This window comes from Notechis scutatus, chromosome Z (genome assembly GCF_049901735.1).
Source record: "Notechis scutatus isolate UNSWTSFEM ecotype Mainland chromosome Z, rNotScu1.2, whole genome shotgun sequence".
Classification (NCBI taxonomy): Eukaryota; Metazoa; Chordata; class Lepidosauria; order Squamata; family Elapidae; genus Notechis; species Notechis scutatus.
The window spans coordinates 82312709-82334759 of NC_142025.1; the positions used below are offsets into that span (position 1 = coordinate 82312709).

Here is a 22051-nt window from a genome sequence, read left to right on the forward strand (position 1 = left end):
AACTTAACAAAAAGCCTTAGATATTATACAGGTGCCGTGTGTTTTTCTCTTTTTGATAGAAAGCTGATTTTTTTTTTTTTTGCTTTGGTCTTATTCCCTACATACCCCCCTCCCCGTTAGCTATTTATTTTTGGTGTACATTTGGGATTTGGGCTTTTTGGAACTTACTTTTGTCTTTTTTTTAAAGTCTATCTTTTTTAAAAAAAATCTTTTTTTTTAACCTTTCTTCTTATTGTTATTAACATAGAATGATGCTCTTATAGCCAATTTGAGTTGCATATAGTTTAACTTCTTGAGAGTCACTATTATAAAAAAAAGGATATTTTTCCATCCAGCAACTTTTACTTATGTTTTTGTTTTCTGGGGTGGAGGGAGGGATAGCGTTTTGTTCATACCATTACAGTGTGAAGGTCTTTGATGTTTATTTTTGGAAACTGTTTTTCCAAAATACCTTTTTTCATGTAAAAGTTTTCATTCACTCCTAGTTGACAAATACTATGCATTAATATGTTGGGGAAAAGCTGTCATGTCTACATTTAGTTATAGTCCTATCCATGGTTATTCAGAATCTGGATACATGGAGTGCATTTACATTCACATTAGGTTCTATCAGATGCTGGGACTTATTATGTTGTGCTAAAAATTCTTCAAAGCTGTTGAAACTAATAGATAAATGGTTATTCTCCCGTTTTTAAAAAAAATATAAAATCTATTAACACTGATGTATCTTTTTCTTTAGGTAAATCATACAAATTTATGTGTAAGTGGTTAGAAAATATAGAGCCTCGGTAGTGCAGTGGTTAGAGTGCTTTACTGCAGGCTACTTCTGCTGACTATTGACTGCCTGAATTTGGCAGTTCAAATCCCACCAGGGTCATGGCTGACTCAGTCTTCCATCCTTCCGAGGTGGGCAAAATAAGGAGCCAGATTGTTGGGGAAATAGGCTGACACTGTAAAATTGCTTATAAAGGGCTGTAAAGCACTATAAAGTGGTATGTAAGTCTATTGCTATTGCAATATATTACAGTAAATTTAAGTTTATATCAATGTAATTGGCCTAATTTTATATCTGTAATGGATGTTTTTTTCCCCAGAAAAAAAAACCTTTTGAAAACTAACATCCTATAAAATAGCTGGAAGAAATATTACTTCAGTATACATTCATTAGGAACCCTGCTTGTTTAATTACTAGTAGAGTAGGAGATATCTTTACAGAGTTGTTCTCATTTCCAGTGGTGTAAAATCCTCACTTACTGCAGGATCTTGCTGTTGAATATCTAAATTTCTACATTATGTCAAAAACAAAGGGAGTTTTGCTAGTCAAAAAAATCCAGCATCCTAATTTGAGTCCCTAGTACTTTTATTAGACTGACTGAACATACATCACACCATGGTGCATACATAAAAAAAGATAAAATTGAGCCAAAGGACTGAGGGGAGCGGATAAGAGGTAGCTGTTAATGTAGTTTGATGAAGAGTTTGTTACAATTTAAAAGCTGGTGGAGTTTTCTGTCTTTGACTGATCTTAGTAACATAATTAGTAACATGTTTACAGAATTAGTAGTTTTTCTTACTTTTCCTGAAAGAATCACAGGAGAAGTTTAAGGTATTTGGAAATTGAATATTCTGCCTCAACTAGCTTGTGATTGCATCTACAATTATTGTGGATTTCTCCTTCCTCTCTGATCAGAAACTGGGTTAACATATATCCCCTCATATATCCCCCCCCCCAAATATATACTAGGGAAGGAATAAGAATTATACAACATGTCCTTAATATATATTATATCTCATTATGAAGTTTAAGTGTAAGGAGGATAATGATAAATAAATTTATACGTCCTAAAAACAGGATAGAAAGATAATGCAGAAATAAATGGCTTGGAGCCCATCATGTCATGATGTCCATCAGGTTACCAACTTGCCTACCTTTATTATTCTGTAGATTCCTACAATAAAAATCTAGAAATGTTATTTCCAAAATGTCTCTTGCCCTAGTGTAGATATAATATAGATATAATTGGTACCTTTAGAAAATAAAGCAGTTTATATGACTGCAAGCCAATGTTTTATTTAGAAATATCAGCAAGAAGACAAAATTAAACTTGGATGATCAAGTGCATCATGAGAGGGTAGTTGTAACTGGGGAGATATTTCTTTTTCGGAGAAAATGTTTTGGATTGACTGTCTTCCCATGGCCTTCATTTTGTATTTGAGGAGCTGCCACAAAGAAAAGGGGGACAACCTATTTTTCAAAGCCATGGATGGAAACTAATCAAGGAGAGAAGCAACCTAGAACTAAGGAGAAATTTCCTGACAGTGAGAACAATGAAGCTTTTAAGCAATGTCATAGTCACTCTTTCTCCATGAAAAGAAGAGAAACAGGAAACTCTTAAGTCTTCAGTACCATCTAGTGGCCACTGTTTATTTTGTAATCCAGATACGTTATTTCATTAATTTATCTTTATATTTAAATAGGAAGTCCTCAATTTATAACCACAGTTGAGCCCAAAATTTCCATTGCTAAGGAAGACAGTGGTTAAGTGAATTGTGCCTCATTTTAGAACTATTTTTTCTATAATTGCTAAGCTAATCACTAAAGCTGTTAAGCAAATCTGGCTTCCCCATGAAATTTGCTTGTCTGAAGCTCCCTAAGAAAGTTGCAAATGACAATTCCAGGACCCTGGGATATTGCAACAATTATAAATACATGCCAGTTGCCAAGCACCCCAAATTTGATCACATGACTGTGGGGAAGCTGCATGTGAATATGAAAATTGGTCATGTCACTTTTTTCAGCGCATTGTAACTCTGAGTGATCATTAAACAAATAGTTGTCCTATTTTACCCACAATAGCCCGAAAAGATGGTTTGGGCTAAGTGAGAGTGACTGGACTAAAGTTACTCAGCTGGCTTTTACTGTATGTTTAAGGTAGGATTAGAACTTAGTCTCCCAGTGTCTAGCTTGATATCTTAATTCCTGGGCCAAATTAACATTAGTTTCAACAATATAGCGTACTACAATCCTCATCTTGCACTCTCAATAATGGAATTATGCTTGACCAACCACACTCAACATGTAGTCCTCAATGGGACTGCATCTACATGGAAGGAAGTATGCAGTGGGGTACCTGAAGGCTATTTTAGGCCTAGTCAAAATCTTCATCAATGATTTGGATGAGGGGATAAATGGGGAACTCATCAAATTTACAAAAGACAGCAAACTGGCAGGAATAGCCAACACTCCAGAAGATAGGCTTAAAATAACAGATAATCAGAGTTGGAAGGGACCTTGTAGGTCATCTAGTCTAACTCCACCCCCAAGCAGGAGACCCTACACCATTTCTGACAAATGGCAGTCCAATCTCTTCTTGAAAGTCTCAAATGAGACTTTGAAACCACAACTTCCGAGGGCAAGCTGTTCCATTGGTTGATTGTTCTGTCAGAAAGTTTCTCCTTATTTCCAGGTTAAATCTCTCCTTGTTCAGTTTCCATCCAATATTCCTTGTCTGGCCTTCGGGTGCTTTAGAAAATAGCTTGACCCCTTCCTCTCTGTGGCAGCCCCTCAAATATTGGAAGACTGCTATCCTGTCTCTTCCTGGTCCTTCTCTTCACTAGACAAGCCATGCCCAGTTCCTGTAACTGTTCTTCATATGCCTTAGTCTCCAGTCCCCTAATCATTCTGGTTGTTCTTCTCTGCACTTTTCTAGAGTCTCAACATCTTTTTTATAATGTGGTGACCAAAACTGGATGCAATACTCTATGTGTGGTACCTCACTTGATCTCGATTGTATCCCCGTTAATGCAATTTAGGATTGCATTAGCTTTTTTGGCTGCTGCTGCACACTGCTGGCTCATATTTAGCTGGTTGTCCACTAAGACTCCAAGATCCCTCACACAGATACTGCTATTGAGCCTGGTTTTACCCAATCTGTATGTGTACTTTTGGTTTTCTTGCCTAAGTGGAGGACTTTACTTTTCTCTACATTGAATTTCATTTTATTAGATATGGCCCAGTGTTCTAGTCCAGCGATCCCCAACCTTTTTTACGCCACGGCCCGGTACCGGCATCAGCTGGGCGCCGCGGCCCGGTACCGGCATCAGCTGGGCGCCATCTTTTTTGATGAAAACGTGCTTCCAGTGAGCTTTCTACCCGGAAAAGCTCACCGGAGCGCTGGCGCCGCCATCTTTTTTGATGAAAATGTGCTTCCGGTGAGCTTTCTACCGGAAAAGCTCACCGGAAGCACTTTTTCATCAAAAAATATGGCGGCGCCGCAAGCCAGCGGCCCGGTAGGAGTTGTTCCGCGGACCGGTACCGGTCCGCGGACCGGTGGTTGGGGACCCCTGTTCTAGTCTGTCAAGATCCATCTGTATCTTGAGCCTATCTTCTTGCGTGTTAGCTATTCCTGCCAGCTTAGTATTATCGGCAAAATTTGTAAGTTCCCCTTCTATTCCCTCATCTAAGTCCTTAATGAAGATATTGAAGAGTACTGGGCCTAAGACGGAACCTTGTGGCACTCCACTGCTTACTTCCCTCCATGTAGACTTGGACCCATTAAGGACTACTTGTTGAGTACTGTTTGTCAGCCAGTTGCAAGTCCATCTGGTGGTGGTGCTATCTCTTTCATTTTTTTCTAGCTTACTAAGAAGTAGGTTGCGGTCTTTGTTGAATGCCTTGCTGAAATCTAAATATATTATGTTCACAGTATTTTGCTGGTCTACTAATTTAGTCACTATGTTGAAGAATGAAATAAAATTGGTTGGCATGATCTGTTTTTAACAAACTTGTGCTGACTGCTAGTTATTACTTCACTTGTTTTTAAGATTTTGGCAGATTTGTTTTTTTATTATCTTTTCCAGTATCTTCCCAGATATTGATGTTAGGCTGATTGGTCTATAGTTTCCTGGGTCTGTTTTTCCCCCCCTTTTTTGAAGATGGGAACTACACCAGCTCTTTTCCAGTCCTCTGGTAGTTCTCCGGTGCTCCAGGATTTTTGAAAGGTATGGTGCAGTGGTTCTGAGATGACCTATGCCAGCTCCTTTAAAACTCTGGGATTTAATCTGTCAGGCCCTGATTTAGAACGATATTGACAGACTTGAACGTTGGATGCTGCCTAACAAAATGAAATTCAATGGTGAAAAAAGTAAGGTTCTACATTTAGAAAAACCAAATGCACAAGTACATGTGGTATCGTGCTCAATAGTAGCAACTGTGAGAGAGATATTGGAGTCCTAATGGACACTTAAATATGAGCCAGCAGTATGCTGTAGTTGCCAAAAAAGCCAACATAGTTCTAGGTTGCATAAACAGAGGGATAGAATCAAAATCACGTGAAGTGATAATACCACTTTATAATGCCTTGGTAAGGCTACACTTGGAATACTGCATCCAATTTTGGTCGCCACGATGTAAAAAAGATGTTGACACTAGAAAGAGTGCAGAGAAGAGCAAGAAAGATGATTAGGGGACTGGCGGCTAAAACAGGCAAAGAACAAGTTGATGGAATTGGGTATGTCTATTTTAATAAAAATTATAGGAGTAACATGATAGCAGTGTTCCAATATTTCAGAGGCTGCTACAAAGAAGAGGGACTCAACCTGTTCGCACCTGAGGACAGGACAAGAAGCAACGGATGGAAAAACTAATCAAGGACAGAAGCAACCTAGAACTAAGAAAAAATTCCCTAACAGTTAGAACAATTAACCAGTGGAACTTGCCTCCAGAAATTGTAAATGCTCCAACCATGGAACTTGTAAAGAAGAGATTGGATAATCATTTATTTGAATTGATATAAGGTTTCCTGCATAAGCAGAGAGTTGGACTAGAAAACCTCCAAGGTCCCTTCCAACTCTGTTATTCTATTCTATTCAATGAAGTGGAAAAGCCCCCCCGCCCCCCCGCGAGAGAAACAACATCTTAATATACTTGTGATTGAACAGGCATTCTGCTAAAAAAAGGTGTCGGATTCAAATAAATTGCACATTTATCTAACGCCTTTCCTCTCTCAGCCTCTGCTCCCACGAATTCCCTAGCTCTTGGAAGGTAGACACAACCCACTTCCTTTGAAAACGGCTTTTCAACTGCGCGACACAGGGTCGAAAAGGCAGGAGCGCCAGAAACTGCCAGTGCCGCTTTGGGACGGGGTGTGTGTGTGAGAGAGAAGGCGGAGGTCATTATCTCCAGCTCCCACCTCTGAAGTGTTTGGCATGATCTCTCTAGGCGGGTTTCCCCATCATATCAGGAGGAATGTGTAGCTTTTCCGGGTCTCCGCTCAGAAAGGAACACCCAACCCGGCGTCTAACTTCTCTAGCTCCCTCTCTAGGATGACGAGCGTCCACTTCCGCCGACGCCAAAGCCGCGTCTTGTGACGTGTGGCGTCCATCGCGAAGGGCATTGTGGGAGCGAGATAATTGTCGCGTAGGAAGTTAGGATTGAGAAGAGGAAGGAGGAGGAGGAGGAAGAAGTGGATTCTGAAGGGAGCCTCCATTTTGGCTGGGTAGCCACTGAGAAGATTTTTTTTTCCCTGCTGGATCGTTGTTGGATCTTGTCTGCCGCTTGCTTCCTCGTTCCTCGTCACCAAGTGAGGTTGCCTCTTTCTCTCTGTGTGGCAAGTGCTCTGCTTATTATATCCGGGAGCGGCTGCGGCAAAAGGATGGCGGCCGAGAGTCGGGAAGAAAAAGGTATGGAATGTATCCCCTTTTCTCCCCTTCCTCCTCCTGTACTGCATGCTGCCATGGCAGCGGGGCTGCCCGTAAGTACGTGGGAAAGCGCGATTAACGGTGGGTGTGACGCGTAGACGGCCCAGGACAGGCGGTCCCTGCCCTGAGGTAAACCACGCCTTTCCCTCGTTTGGAAAATGTCGGCCGGGGTTTAAGAGTTCACGGTAATGACTACTTTCCGTCTCCTGGAAGGGTCAGGCTAGGGGAGGGTTTGAGCATTTAACAGTGATAAAACTCAGGTCAGGAAACCAGATCGAAGGCCGAAAAGTGTTTGATTTCATTACATGGGATCCAGCCGGGGGCGAGCACGGATGGATTCGGAAAGAGTTAAACTTTTCTCTTAAAATATGTAGGACGTAATTTGTGTGAACTACTTTTATGGACGTATTATTGATTCTGGTTTTTATTATTTTATCTGTCTGTATTTTGATAATCGCAATTCACCCTCAAGGTCCTATTCATGTATGAAGCTGAAGCTGAAACGATAAAGCCATTATTTGAGGTTGATTTAGAATACAAGAATCTGAATTTATAACTTTGCATATGCAGCTGCTGTGATATATTAGATTTTTGATTTCATGTACAGTTTTTGGGGAAACTTCAAATGTTCACCCCATCTGTTAATGTTCAATAACTACATGGTAGGAAAAGGCTTCCCGGAAACATAGGGAAAGACATCTATGTATGTAGCTAAGATTGGGGAAACCTGGCTTGAACACTACCTCTGCCCACTGAAGCCCAAGAGGTGATTTTCAGAGAATCACTCTCTAGGTTGTTGTGAGGATAAATGGACACAGGTGACATCACAGGTGACAATGACATCACAGAATTAGATAATACAGTAGACTAGCTGGTGATGGCCAGTATCTTGGAGAATTTGCAGTTTTACCTTGGAAATTGAGAATGGTATGGAGTACAAGCAGAGAAACTGTTTCTACTATGTGTTTTCTCAATCATGTGACTGTCCATTGCAAGTACCACATGACCTAGAGAAAAGTAGTCTGCTTTAAGTAGTTGCTGACAGGAGCTGCATTTACACCCCCATACACTATGAATTTTATTTAAATAATGTGTATGGCCATCTATTTCATAAAAGTGACTTAGCATCATACAAGTACCGAAACATTTTGGTTTAATGTAACTTCTGTCATTAGTTTCTTAAAATTGAGAGTTTATTGGGGGTTGAAGACACACAGTATGAAATAATCCTGGTAATTCTATCAAAAATTGATCTGTCCCTTATGAATTTCAAATATTTTTCTTGGGATGTTTTTCATAATTTGAAAGCTCTTATATGCATGGCAAAAATGTCCTTAATTATATAAAATCCTTCCCTCAGGCTATACCCAACCTGTATCTTATATATTGTGCACATTCAAATTAGTATAATGATGTTCCTTCTAATTAAAGGTTTTTATGTAAGTGGCATACCATTAAAGATTGATTTAAGGTATGCATTCTCAACAAGATTATTTAAAATTGTTTAATGTTATACTTCATTGGGGGATTATTGTAATTCCAGTGCCATCTTCTGTTCTAATATATGTAGGATCTGAATGAATCTCTTCTACAGAGAGAATTTCCAGTAATTGTACAGATAGTAAATAAGAGAAGTCCCATATTTTTAACCAGTGCCTAGCTACTAGGATATTCCTATATATATGTGACTATTACATACTAAACAGATTTCTAAAATCTGCTTTGAGCTGATTATTTGTAAATGTACATTCTCTATCTTTGTGCCATTTTGCTGCTATTCAAAAGGGGGAAAATGTCTCTGGGCCTGCCCTAATTCTTCAGACCATCCCTATGTTCCCTTGTATCATGAGTACAAAAGTGAAGTTATAATCCTGGCTGAAAGTTACCAACCACCCAAATTGCAGAAAATTTGCTGAGGGGATTATTTAAAATAAACATTTTTCAAACATTGAATTAATTCTCAGAGGAAAAAACAGTAATATAGCTATGTTCTTACCTAGTAGGAATCTCTATAGAGTGTTTTAAAGTCTTTTTCCCCTCTTCTTTTCCTTTCAGATTGTACAGATCTCAGCTGAAGTTCAGCTGAAACTCACTGAGCAGCTTGAATATTTACTTTAAATCTGTATTTGAATCAGTAAATATGGGCACTCATTGAAAGGGGAATTAGCTTGAAATTCAGTTGTATAGATAAATTAAAAATTAAGCAAGGTCTTGAATTAAACTCATAAAAATTTGGATTGGATAGTTTCCATTAGATTTAACCTTTTATAAACGCATACCTGTAAGCCTTATAGTGTGTAGTATACTTGTTTTTGCTTTGAAACCTTAAAACTGCTAACACCTTTAGTAGCTTCCATACAATCTTTTGCACTCCTGTTGCCTTTTCAGTAACTATCCTAATTAGTTCTCTCCAGCATCATGGATAAATGAAAAAATATTGCAAGATATTCAAAAACCTAGCTTGTTATCTTAACTTCTGTTTATTTGCTAGCAATACTAATGATGAGAGGCTCTCTTTGCTAAATCATAAGTTTACTTTTGAGGTAGATAGTAGTTAGCTTTTCCTCATCATAAGAGGTAAAGGCTTGAAAACTTCTGAATCCAGACAGTAAAAAAAATAGGGTAGTGATATCGCCGGCATCATATAACAGATACCTACCTGGCTATTACCTAATAAAGGAGAATAAAATTTAGAGCTAAAACTATAGAATTTAAACATTAAAAGTGAGAATATAATCTTGGTTCAAATATCTCTATATGAAGATTTCAACAGATTAAACTGGCTTTTACTGACTTATCTAGAATGGGGGCATTTTAATGCAGCTTTTTAACTTGAGTGTAACCATCTTGGCTTAATGTAGGAGTGAGTCAGTTTTTATCAGAACATATTGCTAGTTATAAAATTAAGGTATAAAATATAGTTTTTAGAACCTGTTTATTCATCTTCCTGAACTTTTTCTCACTGAAGTCAATCCAGAAGTCCCCTCCCTGTCAAAGAAATTTATAAATGTTATTTACACTGACCAAAAGTATTTAGACAATAAAGACTGGATCAGTCCTGTTGTCTTTTTTTTCTTTCCTGTTTTCTTCCTGGGAGTCATACAATGTAGCTCCAATTCTTAGGAATGTGCAGAAGTCTTAGATATATCATTAAGGCATGTAAAGATAGATGCCAGAACTGAGGCCTGCAATCTGTATTCTTTTTCATAGAAAATGGGTAATTGGATCATAAAAGAGGCTTTCCACTTTTAAGTTATTAGTTCAGTTTGGGGGTATGAGAGACAACTACTATGATACTGGCAAGTGAGGAGCAGGTCGCCTTAGATTCCTGTTGAACTGCAATGATGGGAAATAAAGATTTAGGGAAGAACTATAAAATAACTCACCACAAGTTTCTTTCTTGTGTTGACTATTATTTTATCAAGTGTGTAAGAACTCCTTGCTCCATAAAAATTACGATAATCTAGAGGCCACTATCTTTTTAAAAATTAGTCAAATTACATAATTTCAGATAAGTGGCACCCATTTTCTTTCTTTTGATTAAGCTTTAATACATAAGTCAAGGTAGTCCTTGACTTACATATACAACTCAGTTGTATTTCCATTGCTAAGCAAGGCAGTTAAGTGAGTTTTGCCCCATTTTTTATCTTTTTTGCCACAGTTGTTAAGCGGATAACTGTAGTTGTTTATCATGCAGTCATTAAGCAAATTTGACTTTCCCCAATAAGTTGACTGGCTACAAATGATGATCAGATGACCCTGGGATATTGTAACCATCATAGCTACATGCCAGTTGCAAGCACCCAAGTTTGGATCACGTGACCTTTGGGATGCTGCAATGGTTGTAAGTGAAAAGTGTTCACAAATCACTTTTTAAAGTGTTTTAACTTCAAATTATCACTAAATGAATAGCTGTAAGTCAAGACAGCCTGTATTTTTAAATTCAAAATTTTGCTGTGTGAATAATTTTTAGATTTGTTAATTTTAAAGGCTTCCGGTAAGTTAGCCTTTAATGCATACACCAATAGTTAAACCAGGGTTGTGTCATGAAATAGAAGATTGCCTGGCAGTGTCCATTTATTTAGTATTTATTTGATTTGTCAATCGCTTATAAGATACAAGAATAAATATAGGTATAAGGTATAAGAATAAATATAGTTTTGAATACATGAGATAGATACTTATAAGAAAAATAGAAAAAAAACAATAGGACAGGGACGGTAGGCACGATTGGTGCATATTAAATTAAAATGTTATGCAACACTAGACTCTTCTTGGAAATTAAATAGGCTTGAGTTAAATTCCCCACTTTTGCAGATCATTTCATTCTGGAGTTGTTTTTGTTTTTGTCTATGTAGATTATTTTCTGTTAACTGTATGGCTTTCTTTTGATACCTAGGCTAATTGTTAATGGAGAGTTTTCAATATTAACTACAGAAAAGTATTAACGGATGAGACTAATTTTTAAAAAATTATATGAAATTATGGCATAAGTAATGATGCTGGATCCCCATTCCTTCATATTATATGCTCCAGTAATATCATTATGTCCATCAGAAAGTTAAAGTGTTTATCATTTGTATTGAACACTAACTTACAAATTAATTCCATGATCTTCATAATGGTGAGGACAATAGGCAGGAGCACCATTAGAGAAAACAATTTTTATAATATGGAAATAAAGAATCATATTGCTACTTCTTTGTTAAGAAGTTATCAAGAATTGATAAACAAGGTAGAGATTTCTCCTGTCCAGTCATGTCCAACTCGAGGGAGCAGTTTCTTGGCCGAGGGAGCCCATGTAGTCCAAAGACATTTCTATGGTCTTATGGCAGCATGACTACCCACTGAGGTGCACAGAGTGCTGTTACCTTCCAGACAAAGTGGTATCTATTAATATTTGCATGCTTTTGAACTGCTAGATGGCAGGAGCTGGGGCAAGTAGCATGAACTCACTTCATGATACAAAGCTAGGGCCTCAAACTCAGGCTGTCAGCTTTTCAGCTGACAAGCTCAGCGTCTTTAACCACTGTATCAATTAATGAGATATTAACCATACAGACTAGTGCAAAAAAAGAGTTTATCTGCTAAATTCAATCCTACACTTAAACATTATGGTAGATAGCCAATCTTTTCCTCAAGTGATTTAAATTCTAGATAAAATCTCAATCTTCCTTCTTTAGAAAAAGTTATTAAATGATTCAATGAAGGCCAACCATTTTTTTAAAAAAAATCCTGGAATATTGCTGACTGTAAAGCTAGAAAGAATATGGATCTTCTGTCTCCACTGTCTCTACAACTCGTAGGACATTAATTTTATGAATTGTAGATAACAGGTTGTGGTAATGCTCATATCTTTTGCATTTGAATTTATGTGCTGGCAAGGGAAGCTTTATCTGGTGTTAGTAGATAAAAATCAATAAAAGCTTCTATTTGTCCTACTCTTAAAATAAAAAGGTAGTGATTCATCAAAGTAAAAATACAGCCGTTATATTAAATCTCCAAATCTTGTAATGATCAAATTAAGGTAAAGGGTTTATTCAGTAAAATTCAGGTTATTCAAGTTTCAGATTTAATTTCTAGGCAGCCTCTATTTTTGCAATCTGCCAGAAAAAGTTTAGCAGAAGCAATAATGATGTTCATTGGAGATTTTATTCTATTTGCATATTTGCGTGATTGTTGTTTACTGATATTCCTAATTTCACAAGTAACATAGCATTAGAAGAACAAGACAATGTGATATGCATGCCAAAGCTCAACAAATCAATCCTCTTCAACAAACCATACTTAGATTTTTTTTCCAATGCTTTTTAAAGCTCAACCCAGGAGGATACATGAGGGTGCACAGAGTACATCCATAGCTTAACAAGTCATCCCAAACAACACTGTAGTAGTAATCTTCATATTTATTCAGCCTAAACAGCTTCAGCAAGATTTGCATATGAAGCATACCTTTAACATTACTTACCTGCAAAATACAAGTACAGGAAATCCTTGACTTACAACAGTTCACTTAGTGACCGTTCAACATTACAACAGCACTGAAAAAAGTGACTTATCACTATTCTTCACACTTATGTCCATTGCAGCATCCCCATGTCATGTGATTTTCATTTGGATGCTTGGTAATTGGTTCATATTTATGACAATTGCAGTGTCCCTGGGTCATATAATCACCTTTTGTGACCTTCTGACAAGCAAAATCAATGGGGAAGCCAGATTCACTTAACAACTGTGTTACTAATTTAACAACTGCAGATTCACTTAACTATAGCAAGAAAAGTTGTAAAATGGGGCAAAACTTAAATTTCTCTCTTAGCAACATAAATTTTAGACTCAATTGTGGTTATAAGTTAATGACTACCTGTATAATATAAGATGTTAGTCTGTGTGATGAACTGATAGTTATTAAAAAAAAACTAGAAGTAATAACTTACCAGACATGTGTACAGCTGGAAGCATTCTTTTTTATTGGGCATGTACCTCATTGTTCCTTTCCTTTCAACAATCTCTCACATCACCTCATCCAGTCAAACCAATAGCAGTAGAGATATGACTGCTCTCTGCTTCTCTACTAGCTAGGGTGGACAGACCGTGAAAACAACCCAGTCACAAGCCACAAAATAGCAGCTTAGTTGCAATCCTCAGAACAGTCAGAGCATTCAGTATGATTGAAACCACCAGGTTTGTTTCACTTCAAAACAAAATTACTGAGCCACAGATATTTGGTTTCAAGTTTGGAGTACTGGAAATGCTTAAGATCAGAGGGTTTCATGATCAAAACTGTTGTAATGAAGAGGCAGTCGAGTTGTTTGATCATGAACAACTGAATCATGATGATCTTTATTGGAGTCTAGTCTTGCATTTATACACATTTTTAGTTATCCTCCATCACTGGTTAACTTTGGTTACTGCTTAACTTTCGTTACTGTTTAGCACAGTAATCCATACAATTAATTATCTCTAGTTAAAGTCTAACATATGTTTACTTCCTCTCTCTAATCCTCCTTTAGATTAGTGGCTTTGTTTACCTGAGTTGTATTTGCTTGGAAACATTCTTTACCTGAGGTTTGCCATCCGAGATTGGAACATTCCTGCAATTACAACTCTACATATCCTCGTTTTTTATTTTAAATGGAGGATTCAAAGATTTATGAATGTATCGCAATTGTAGAGGATTAAGAGAGGGGGAAGCAGGACGAAATTTGGAATACATTGAATAAAACAACAGGTTGCAATTAGTACAATAATAATAATTATAGCATAAAAGAAAAACTGTCTGAGCCAAGACCAATCAGGGAGCCAATTGGTTAGCCACTCAGAAGGTGAGTAATGAGCATGGATATTATTTTGAATGTATGATTGTAAATTGGCAAGCTCATCCTCAATAGTTTTATTCAAAGAATGAAAATGTACAGCACATCTACGGCGTCCAACTAACGTACAGAACCCGCCCTGATGGGCTAAAAGATAGTCTATGGCAAAACGCTGCTGTAAGACATCTTGATTTAAGTCTTCTATTTCATGCTGCAAATCACGAATAATAGCAGTGGTAGCATTGATGGATTTTTCAAGTCTGCAGGTAAGACCAAGAATAGATCGTCGGTTTTCTTGAGCAATTATGCCAGAATAAGAGCCTAGAGTAAGGACTCCTGTAACGGCCCCTGCCAATGCACGGCCAAATGTAGAACCAGAAGACAATTGTGTGTCAATAATGACTTCATTATTACATGTAGGCCCCAGAGAGGAACGCCGCTGTCGAGTTGATGGGAGTGTACCTATTTGAACAGGTAGAGTAAAATAACCTATAGTTAGTTGCACATTGATAATTCTGAGGATGAACATTAGTAGCATATTTATAAAAAAAACCACATATTAGGATCATTAGGTAAAGAATACAACAAGTTTCCCACATATTGAGAAAAGGCTATCTGATATGATTCTGAAATTATCATCAAATGCTCATGTTCAACTTTTGTACGAGTGAAAGCTATGCTAATGAGATCCTGTCCTGTAAGATGTAAGGTTCGTTTATGACCTTTAATAATCAAATCCTCTAATGCTGATTGATAAGGATAAATGTTTCTAGGTGGAGTAACTGACAATCCATTCATGAATGTTGACCGCTTGCAGGGACGCATTAGAATAAAGATGTCCCGTGAGTAAGGGTGTAGTCGGAAGAATAGCTAAACAAAGTCCTATTGTTAAGGATGTTATCCTGTCCACATATCGATGCTTAAACTTATTCAATATTTCTTGAAGGCATGTTCTTTGAGGAACAGTTAATACAACTAGATCTCCTGGTGATTGTGCTCCCTTCAAAGACTGAAATAAGGGCAACATATCACCAATTGTAATGTAGAAGAATGGGCGTGCCCAATTAATAATGCCAAGTAATTTTTGCCATTGTACTAATGTATATGATTTCTGTACTTGTAATTCAGGAAGAATTGGAATGGAGGAATTATGCAACATTCTATGTTTCCCATTTTTCTTTTTTATAACAAAAACGGGAGTATTCCAAGGACTAGTAGAAGGTTCTATATGACCAGCAGCCAATTGTTCTTGAACCAATTGTTGTAAAGCAGTGAGTTTTTCCCTTGATAATGGCCATTGTTCCACCCAAACCAGCGTAGAACAGAGCCATTTAAGAGGAAGAGCCATCATCAAGAATCAAATGGGCATTAAGAATCTTCTGTATTAAAATATACCATTTGGATCCATTTTTAAAAAAATTTATACATGTTCACCAGCATGAAAAAACATACTTTCATGTTCACATTTCCAACATTAAATGGCTCTACACATTCCAGATAGTTTATTGGTGTCATGTGCAAACAGTACATCAATTTTATAAAAATTCCCTTTGAGATCATAACCCAATGTAAATTTCAACATTTTAACCAAATATTTTAACTACATTGATCCACCTACTATTATAATAAATTCTTAGCTTACTTTATCATATGTTAATCTGTTTGTCTCTGTTTCAAATTTCAATGAAAGTTTATATATGTTAGCAAATACAAGTTTATGTTGTAATTGTATTTCAAATTGTAATTTAGTTTGCTCCATACCCTAACTCTATAAATTTATCCCTTTTAAATTTCTGACATAACTAAATGAGAGAATCCTTGATTCTACTAATAATTGTTAGCTTGATTTGATTTCAATTTCCCCTTGATCATTTTCCAGTAGATCCTGGTATGTCAACCATTTGTCTTTATTTGCTATTTGTCTTCTATAACATGCTTCTTGAGCTGAGATGCACAAAGGTGTTTTGTGGTGATTTTTTGCATTCTTTTCAGGCTACTTGGTGTCATAAATGGTCAGATAAATCTTAATTAAAATGAAGTTGGTAGTTATTTTGCAAAAAAAAAATATTGAAATTTGGAGACTAAATACTGCTTGCTTCAATTTCTTGACAAAGTATGCATAGCAATTGAAAAACTTTGTTGAAATTTTTTTAATGAGGATATTTTAAGAATTCAGATATAAGCCCTCTATATACAGATAGCCCTTGACTTATGACAGTATTTTCTGATGCTAAGTGAGACTGCTGTTAAGTGAGTTTTACTCCATTTTACGACTTTTCTTGCCAGGGTTGTTAAGTGAATTATTGTTGTTAAATCAGTAACATAGTTGTTAAATGAATCCATCTTCCCCATTGACATGTCAGAAGTTTGTAAAAGGTATTCACAAGGCCCCAGGACACAGCAGCTATTATAAATATGAGTCAATTGCCAAGTGTCTGAATTTTGATCAAATGACCATGAAGATACTGTGATGATTGTAAGTGTGAAAAACGATCATAGGTAACTTTTTTCATTGCCATTGTAACTTTGAACACTAAATGAACTGTAGAAAGTCAAGGACTACCTGTACTATTAAATTTCCATTGTCATGACCTTTCAGTTGGTAAAACAGCGCCTCATAGAGCAACAATTTTTGAACTAAGGTACCTCAGATGGGCTAACTTACAGTGTGTGTGTTTATGTCCAAAAATCAGGACCCATGATTCCTGAGAGCATTAAATTTGGGAAAGTTGTGGCTGCTTCAGCCCTACTGGGTACCTCTCAAGTAGTTCAAAAATTGTTACTCTATGATGCTTTTATTTATCTTGGTCCTGATGACAGATTGATCATAAATAAATACTAAACACCTAAAAAGAATGCTGAAAATTATTCCCAAACATTTTAATATTCATATTAGAACAATGATAGGTTTTTTGGCTTTTGGTCTCTGTACCCCACACATTGAATTTGAAATGAAGATGGTTTTAGTTTTAGTTTTTAGTTTACTTTATTGTCATTGAACCTTGTACAACGAAATCAAACACCATCTTCAGTGTATATCATGACCATGACCATGAAAATAAACACACACACACACATCCTTCACCCTTCACACATTGAACTGGAGGTATGACACCAAATCAACACTGCGCTATACAGCAGAATTCAATAGAGTTACTGCCCTGGGATAGAAGCTGTTGAGCAAAGTGAAAACTGTCAACTTTGATTCAAGGGCTTGGACAAAAGTGTGGCATTAACCATTGAGGAATTACAACCATTCTAACACACCCAAACCCATAAATGATGGGACAAATGGCTGACAAGCAGTTTCATGTCCAGGTATGACCTACTCCCTCATTAGTCCATGACAAATCAAGCAGTCAACCAATATGAACAAACCTGACTGTGTCCGTAGTATTTGAATTATAATCAAAACTGAATATGAAATTACAGTCATATGTCATTGTGGTTAAGCCGGTCATCATGTGACCCTGTCCTGTTTTATAAGCTTTTTTTGCTGCAATCATTTCATCCTATGGGTAGTTTTTGTTGGAAATCAGAAGTAAACACTGGAAAATGACAAAAAATATTCAAAAATCATGGTCAGTTGACCACAGGATGCCCTAAATGAGCATAAAGGTGAGCCAAGTGCCCCAAATACAATAATGTGAGGTGGGGTAGCTGTCAGAACTTTAAATAGGGTTGTAACAATGCCTGTCTTAATTTTGAATAGTTGCTAAGCAAGCGTCATTAAGCAAAGACTACCTGTAGCATAGTACAAAGAAACAATTGATATTAATAATGAGCAGACTCGGAATTTCTCTCTAGAATAGATAAAATTATTTAATAATTATTCTTTAACAATTATTCTTTATTCAGATATCATATAACCTTGGGGCAAAAGGAGCTTGAATTCTTGTTCTAGGCATAGCAAGGAGTTATTCATTGCCACACCTGACAGCTAGATATTGCCAGTGAGATCAGCAAAGACAGGGAAGTACACTACCCTTGGAAGGATACTGACACAAAGTTTTATGCAATTATTTATTTTCTTGCTTATATTACCTCCTGTTTGTTCAACATATTTATATAAAGAAAGAAATTAGTATTCAGTTTCCACTTGGATTCTAGACAACCATGAATAGAATAGAGAAGGAATGGTACTAATAGAAATCGGGTGGGATTCAAAATCCTAGCAACCAGTTTGCTGCCCAGTTGCTAGGTGGGGGTGACCATGGTGGGCGAGGCCTACTGGAACTTACTGCTTCCGGCTTCTGGTGCGCCTCCAGAGTCTGGGGGAAGCCGTTTTCATCCTCCCAAGGGTCCAGAGGCCTCCCCTGGGCCTCTGGGAGGACGAAAACAGCCTCCCCAGCCTCTGGAGGCCCACCAGAAATAGGCCTGTTTGCCACTTCCGGTTTTTCTGGGAGGGCCATTTTTGCCCTCCCAAGAATCCAGAGGCCTCCCCCGGGCCTCTGGGAGGAAAAAACGGCTTCTCCTGGGCTCTGGAAACCCTCCGGAAGCCGGAAACAGGCCCATTTCTAGACTTCCAGAAGGCCCATTTTCCTGCTCCCAGTGCCTCCACGCAGAGCCTGCATTTATCTTCATTGAAAATGGGCCACGTGGAGACTCCTGGGAGGGGATGGGTAGGAGGAGTGGAGCCAGCTGGTCGGGTGAAATACCGGTTCGATGAACCAGCTGTAACTTTAACATCCAGTTCACCCAAACCAGTCTGAACCGGTAGAATCCCACCCATGATAGAAATGTCTGTGGTATTGCAATACTGTCAGATGGTGCTCCATTCAAAATCCAAGAAAGAAATACTTAGACTCCATTAATTAGATAAAATATATCTTTCATTGGAAGTCAAGTGGTAGCAACAAAAGAATTTTGAATCTGAGAAAATGGGTGCGTAAATCACATATACAAAGTGATGGCAACGTTCCCACCCCCAACAGTTCAATTGGCTCATCCAATTAAAAGTTGTGTGTAGCATCATGTGGGCATCTCCAGGTGGTGATGAGGCCTCTGTCCGTTGACCTTGACATATTTTGATAAAGAGTTGCGGCTGCGCATAGCGTAGGATAGAAGCCTAAGCAAGAACTCCCCCCCAACTTATACAATTCTGTTTTGTAACACCTCCAGCTCGCTTCCCATAATCATGTCCCCCTTCCTCCCCCCGTTACTTATGACAGCTGAAAGATGCAAAGCTCTTCAGCTTTGTAATGGAGATGAGCACCGCCCCCTAGAGCCGGAAACTGACTACCACTATGTGCAAGGGGAACCTTTATCTTTACCTTTTATTGTGATGAGTAATGGATTGTAATGAGTAATGGATTCATGTACTGTTACCCAAAGAAAACCCACTTTTATCCAATTTGGAGTAATTTATCCAGATTTGGGAAGAAAACCTTGAAGAAAACCTTGAAGGCTGACAAGTACCTTTTCATTCAGTTTTTTTTTTAAGTATTGTATCATTTCTAAATAATATGTTTGTTTCTTCATAGATGGTGAATTGAATGTTCTTGATGATATTTTGACTGATGCACCAGACCATGATGATGAATTGTACAACCCTGATAGTGAACAAGATAAAAGTGAAAAAAAAGGTATGTTACTTTACAGCTTGGTTGTATTTCCAGAGAACTGGATAACTGGATTTTGGAGCTGAATAGATACGATACCTACTAGAAAATTTACCATTGTATAAAAGGCCTTGCAAGTGGCCTCTTGGCAAGTTTGAAAACTGTTCTCGATATGCAGGAAGTTTTGCTTGTTCTTGCTGAATGTTTTTCTTTTCTTCATTTCCTAAAAGTAATTTGTGTAGCAAATTTCTGGTGAAATATTTTCTGACTCCATCACTCCTGGCTTTTCAAACATTGCTTAATCTACAGCATTTAGAGCAGGGATCCCCAAACTTTGCAAGTTTAAGGCTTGTGGAATTCAACTCCCAGAATTCCTGAGCTAACATGACTGGAGGAGTAATTCTGGGAGTAGAAGTCCACAAGTCTTAAACTTGCCAAGTTTGGAGACCTCTGATTAAGAGTATGGTATCTCAATTCTTCAATCATCTTTCTTTCTACCTTTAACAGGTATGAAATGGTTATTCAAACTTATGCAAAATAGTACATAATTACTATTTCTTGTAAGTAATTACTATCATTTGATAGTAATTTATTATGGCTAATAATTTGAAGTCTTTGAAGGCAGATAGATAAATAGGAAATCTTCTGTTACAAAATGGAAAAAAGAAGCAAAATTCTATTTCAGATATTTCCTATATTTTCCATCTTTATCCAGTAATTTTCACATTTATACCTTAGCTCCCCAAGCTTTAATCCGAGGATTTTCATCATTTGGCTAAAAGTTAATAGTTGCAGAATTATTAATATCAAAAATTTAGATTGAATATTTCTTTATGCTTTGATCTATGCTAAATGAGAAAATGTTGTTTTTTGAAAATGTTTGCAATACATTTTTTTAGCATTTAAGTAACTAATAACTTTTTTTTTTAAGGATCCAAAAGGAAAAGTGAGCAGATGGACATAGCTGAAATTAAAAAACAAAAACCATCTGTACATTCCTCAAGGCAGATCTTACCAAAACCTCCAAGCTCTTCCATTAGCAACAACAAAAGAATTGTGAGCACAAAAGGAAAACCAGCATTAGAATACAAGAGTGAGGATTATCGAAGGTCTGACAGAAGTAAACGTCCAGAAAGCGATAGAAAGATACGTTTGTCAAGCAGCACCTCTAGAGATCCGTATAAGGGACAGCCTGAAAAGGCATGTATGAGGAAAAGGGAGGTTGACAGAAGAGCGAAGTCCTCTACTCCAGATACCTCTGCAGTAAGTAATGGGTTGTAAATCTAGCTGTACTTAAATAGATATTAGTTTTAGCATTTCACTTCCTTGCTTACTTTAGTTTAATTTACTTGATTGTCATTGCACCTCGTACAATGAAATCAAACACCATCTTCAGTGCACATCATGACCATGACCATGAAAATAAACACACACATCCTTCACCCTCCACACATTGAGCCCCTGACACCGCAACAATACTGCACTATATAGCAGAATTCAAAAGAGCTACTGCCGTGGGATAGAAGCTGTTTTTCAGCCTATTTGTCCTTGTTTTTATTATTCTATACTGTCTACCAGATGGTAATAGATAAAAAAAAGGGTTCCCAGGATGAGATGGATCTTTGAGAATGTTTTGAACTTTCTTAAGGTAGCGGGAGCTATAAAGCTCTTCCAAAGAGGGGAGAGGGCAACCAATGATCTTCTGGGCAATGACGTTAACCTTCTGGAGTGCTTTCCTATCTGCCACTGTGCAATTTGCAAACTATACGGAGGTACAGTAAGTTAAAATATTCCCTGTGGTGCAATGGTAGAAAGTCACCAGCAGTTTTTCATTCAGTTGTTATTCTCCCTCGAGCCGCTCGGAGCATCCAGAGAGTGGGATGTGCTTCTGAGTCCTCTTCTTGCAGGCTGAGCTTTAGCTGAGGAAACGCTCTGCCCCCTCACGTGACTCCACGCAGCGTTCCCCCAGTCTTTTGCTCAGCCTCGAAGAGTCAGGCTGTTATCGGAAAGAGCTCCTTGGCTGATTCAAATACGTACTTTATTCTGGCTACTTTCTTGATATCTCAGGTTTGAATCTTCCTTGCCTCCTCCTGCGCATAAGGTCGGGACTTAAGGGGAATCTCCCCTCGTCCCTAGGGGCCAAACGGGCGGGTTCGCAGCGCTTCACGCAACCCCCCTCCCATTATCAGATCGCGTCGCTGCCTCTGCGCTGCCTCATGGCGCGCAACCTTGCTGGATTCCCCCCCACCCAAAACGCCGACCGGGAAGGGCTAGTCGCCCCTTAAGGGCTCCAGGCACGCTGAGCTAACCGGACAAGCCCTCCTCACCGTCCCGAAGGCGCCCCGACATAGCTCAGCTCGCGGCCGCCATCTGGGCGCCGCATCGTGGTCGGGCGCCATTTTTTGTTTCTGATTCTGCTGCTGCGGTGGATGTAAAGTCCCAGACCCCTTGGGTCAGAGCTTAGTTGATTATAGC

At 38.0% G+C, this 22051-nt stretch overlaps 1 protein-coding gene across 2 annotated transcripts in view; it reads left to right on the plus strand.

Annotated features, from left to right (window-relative positions):
• The first annotated feature begins 6346 nt into the window (after window positions 1–6346).
• YTHDC1 (YTH N6-methyladenosine RNA binding protein C1) overlaps window positions 6347–22051 on the plus strand; it is a 43393-nt gene continuing 27688 nt past the window's right edge. For both annotated transcript variants that reach the window (XM_026686523.2, XM_026686525.2), the window contains exons 1-3: window positions 6347–6681; window positions 19499–19600; window positions 20508–20839. In XM_026686523.2, coding sequence (XP_026542308.1) covers window positions 6654–6681; window positions 19499–19600; window positions 20508–20839 — 462 coding nt within the window. In that variant the 5' untranslated portion in view covers window positions 6347–6653. The remainder of the gene's footprint in view (window positions 6682–19498; window positions 19601–20507; window positions 20840–22051) is intronic.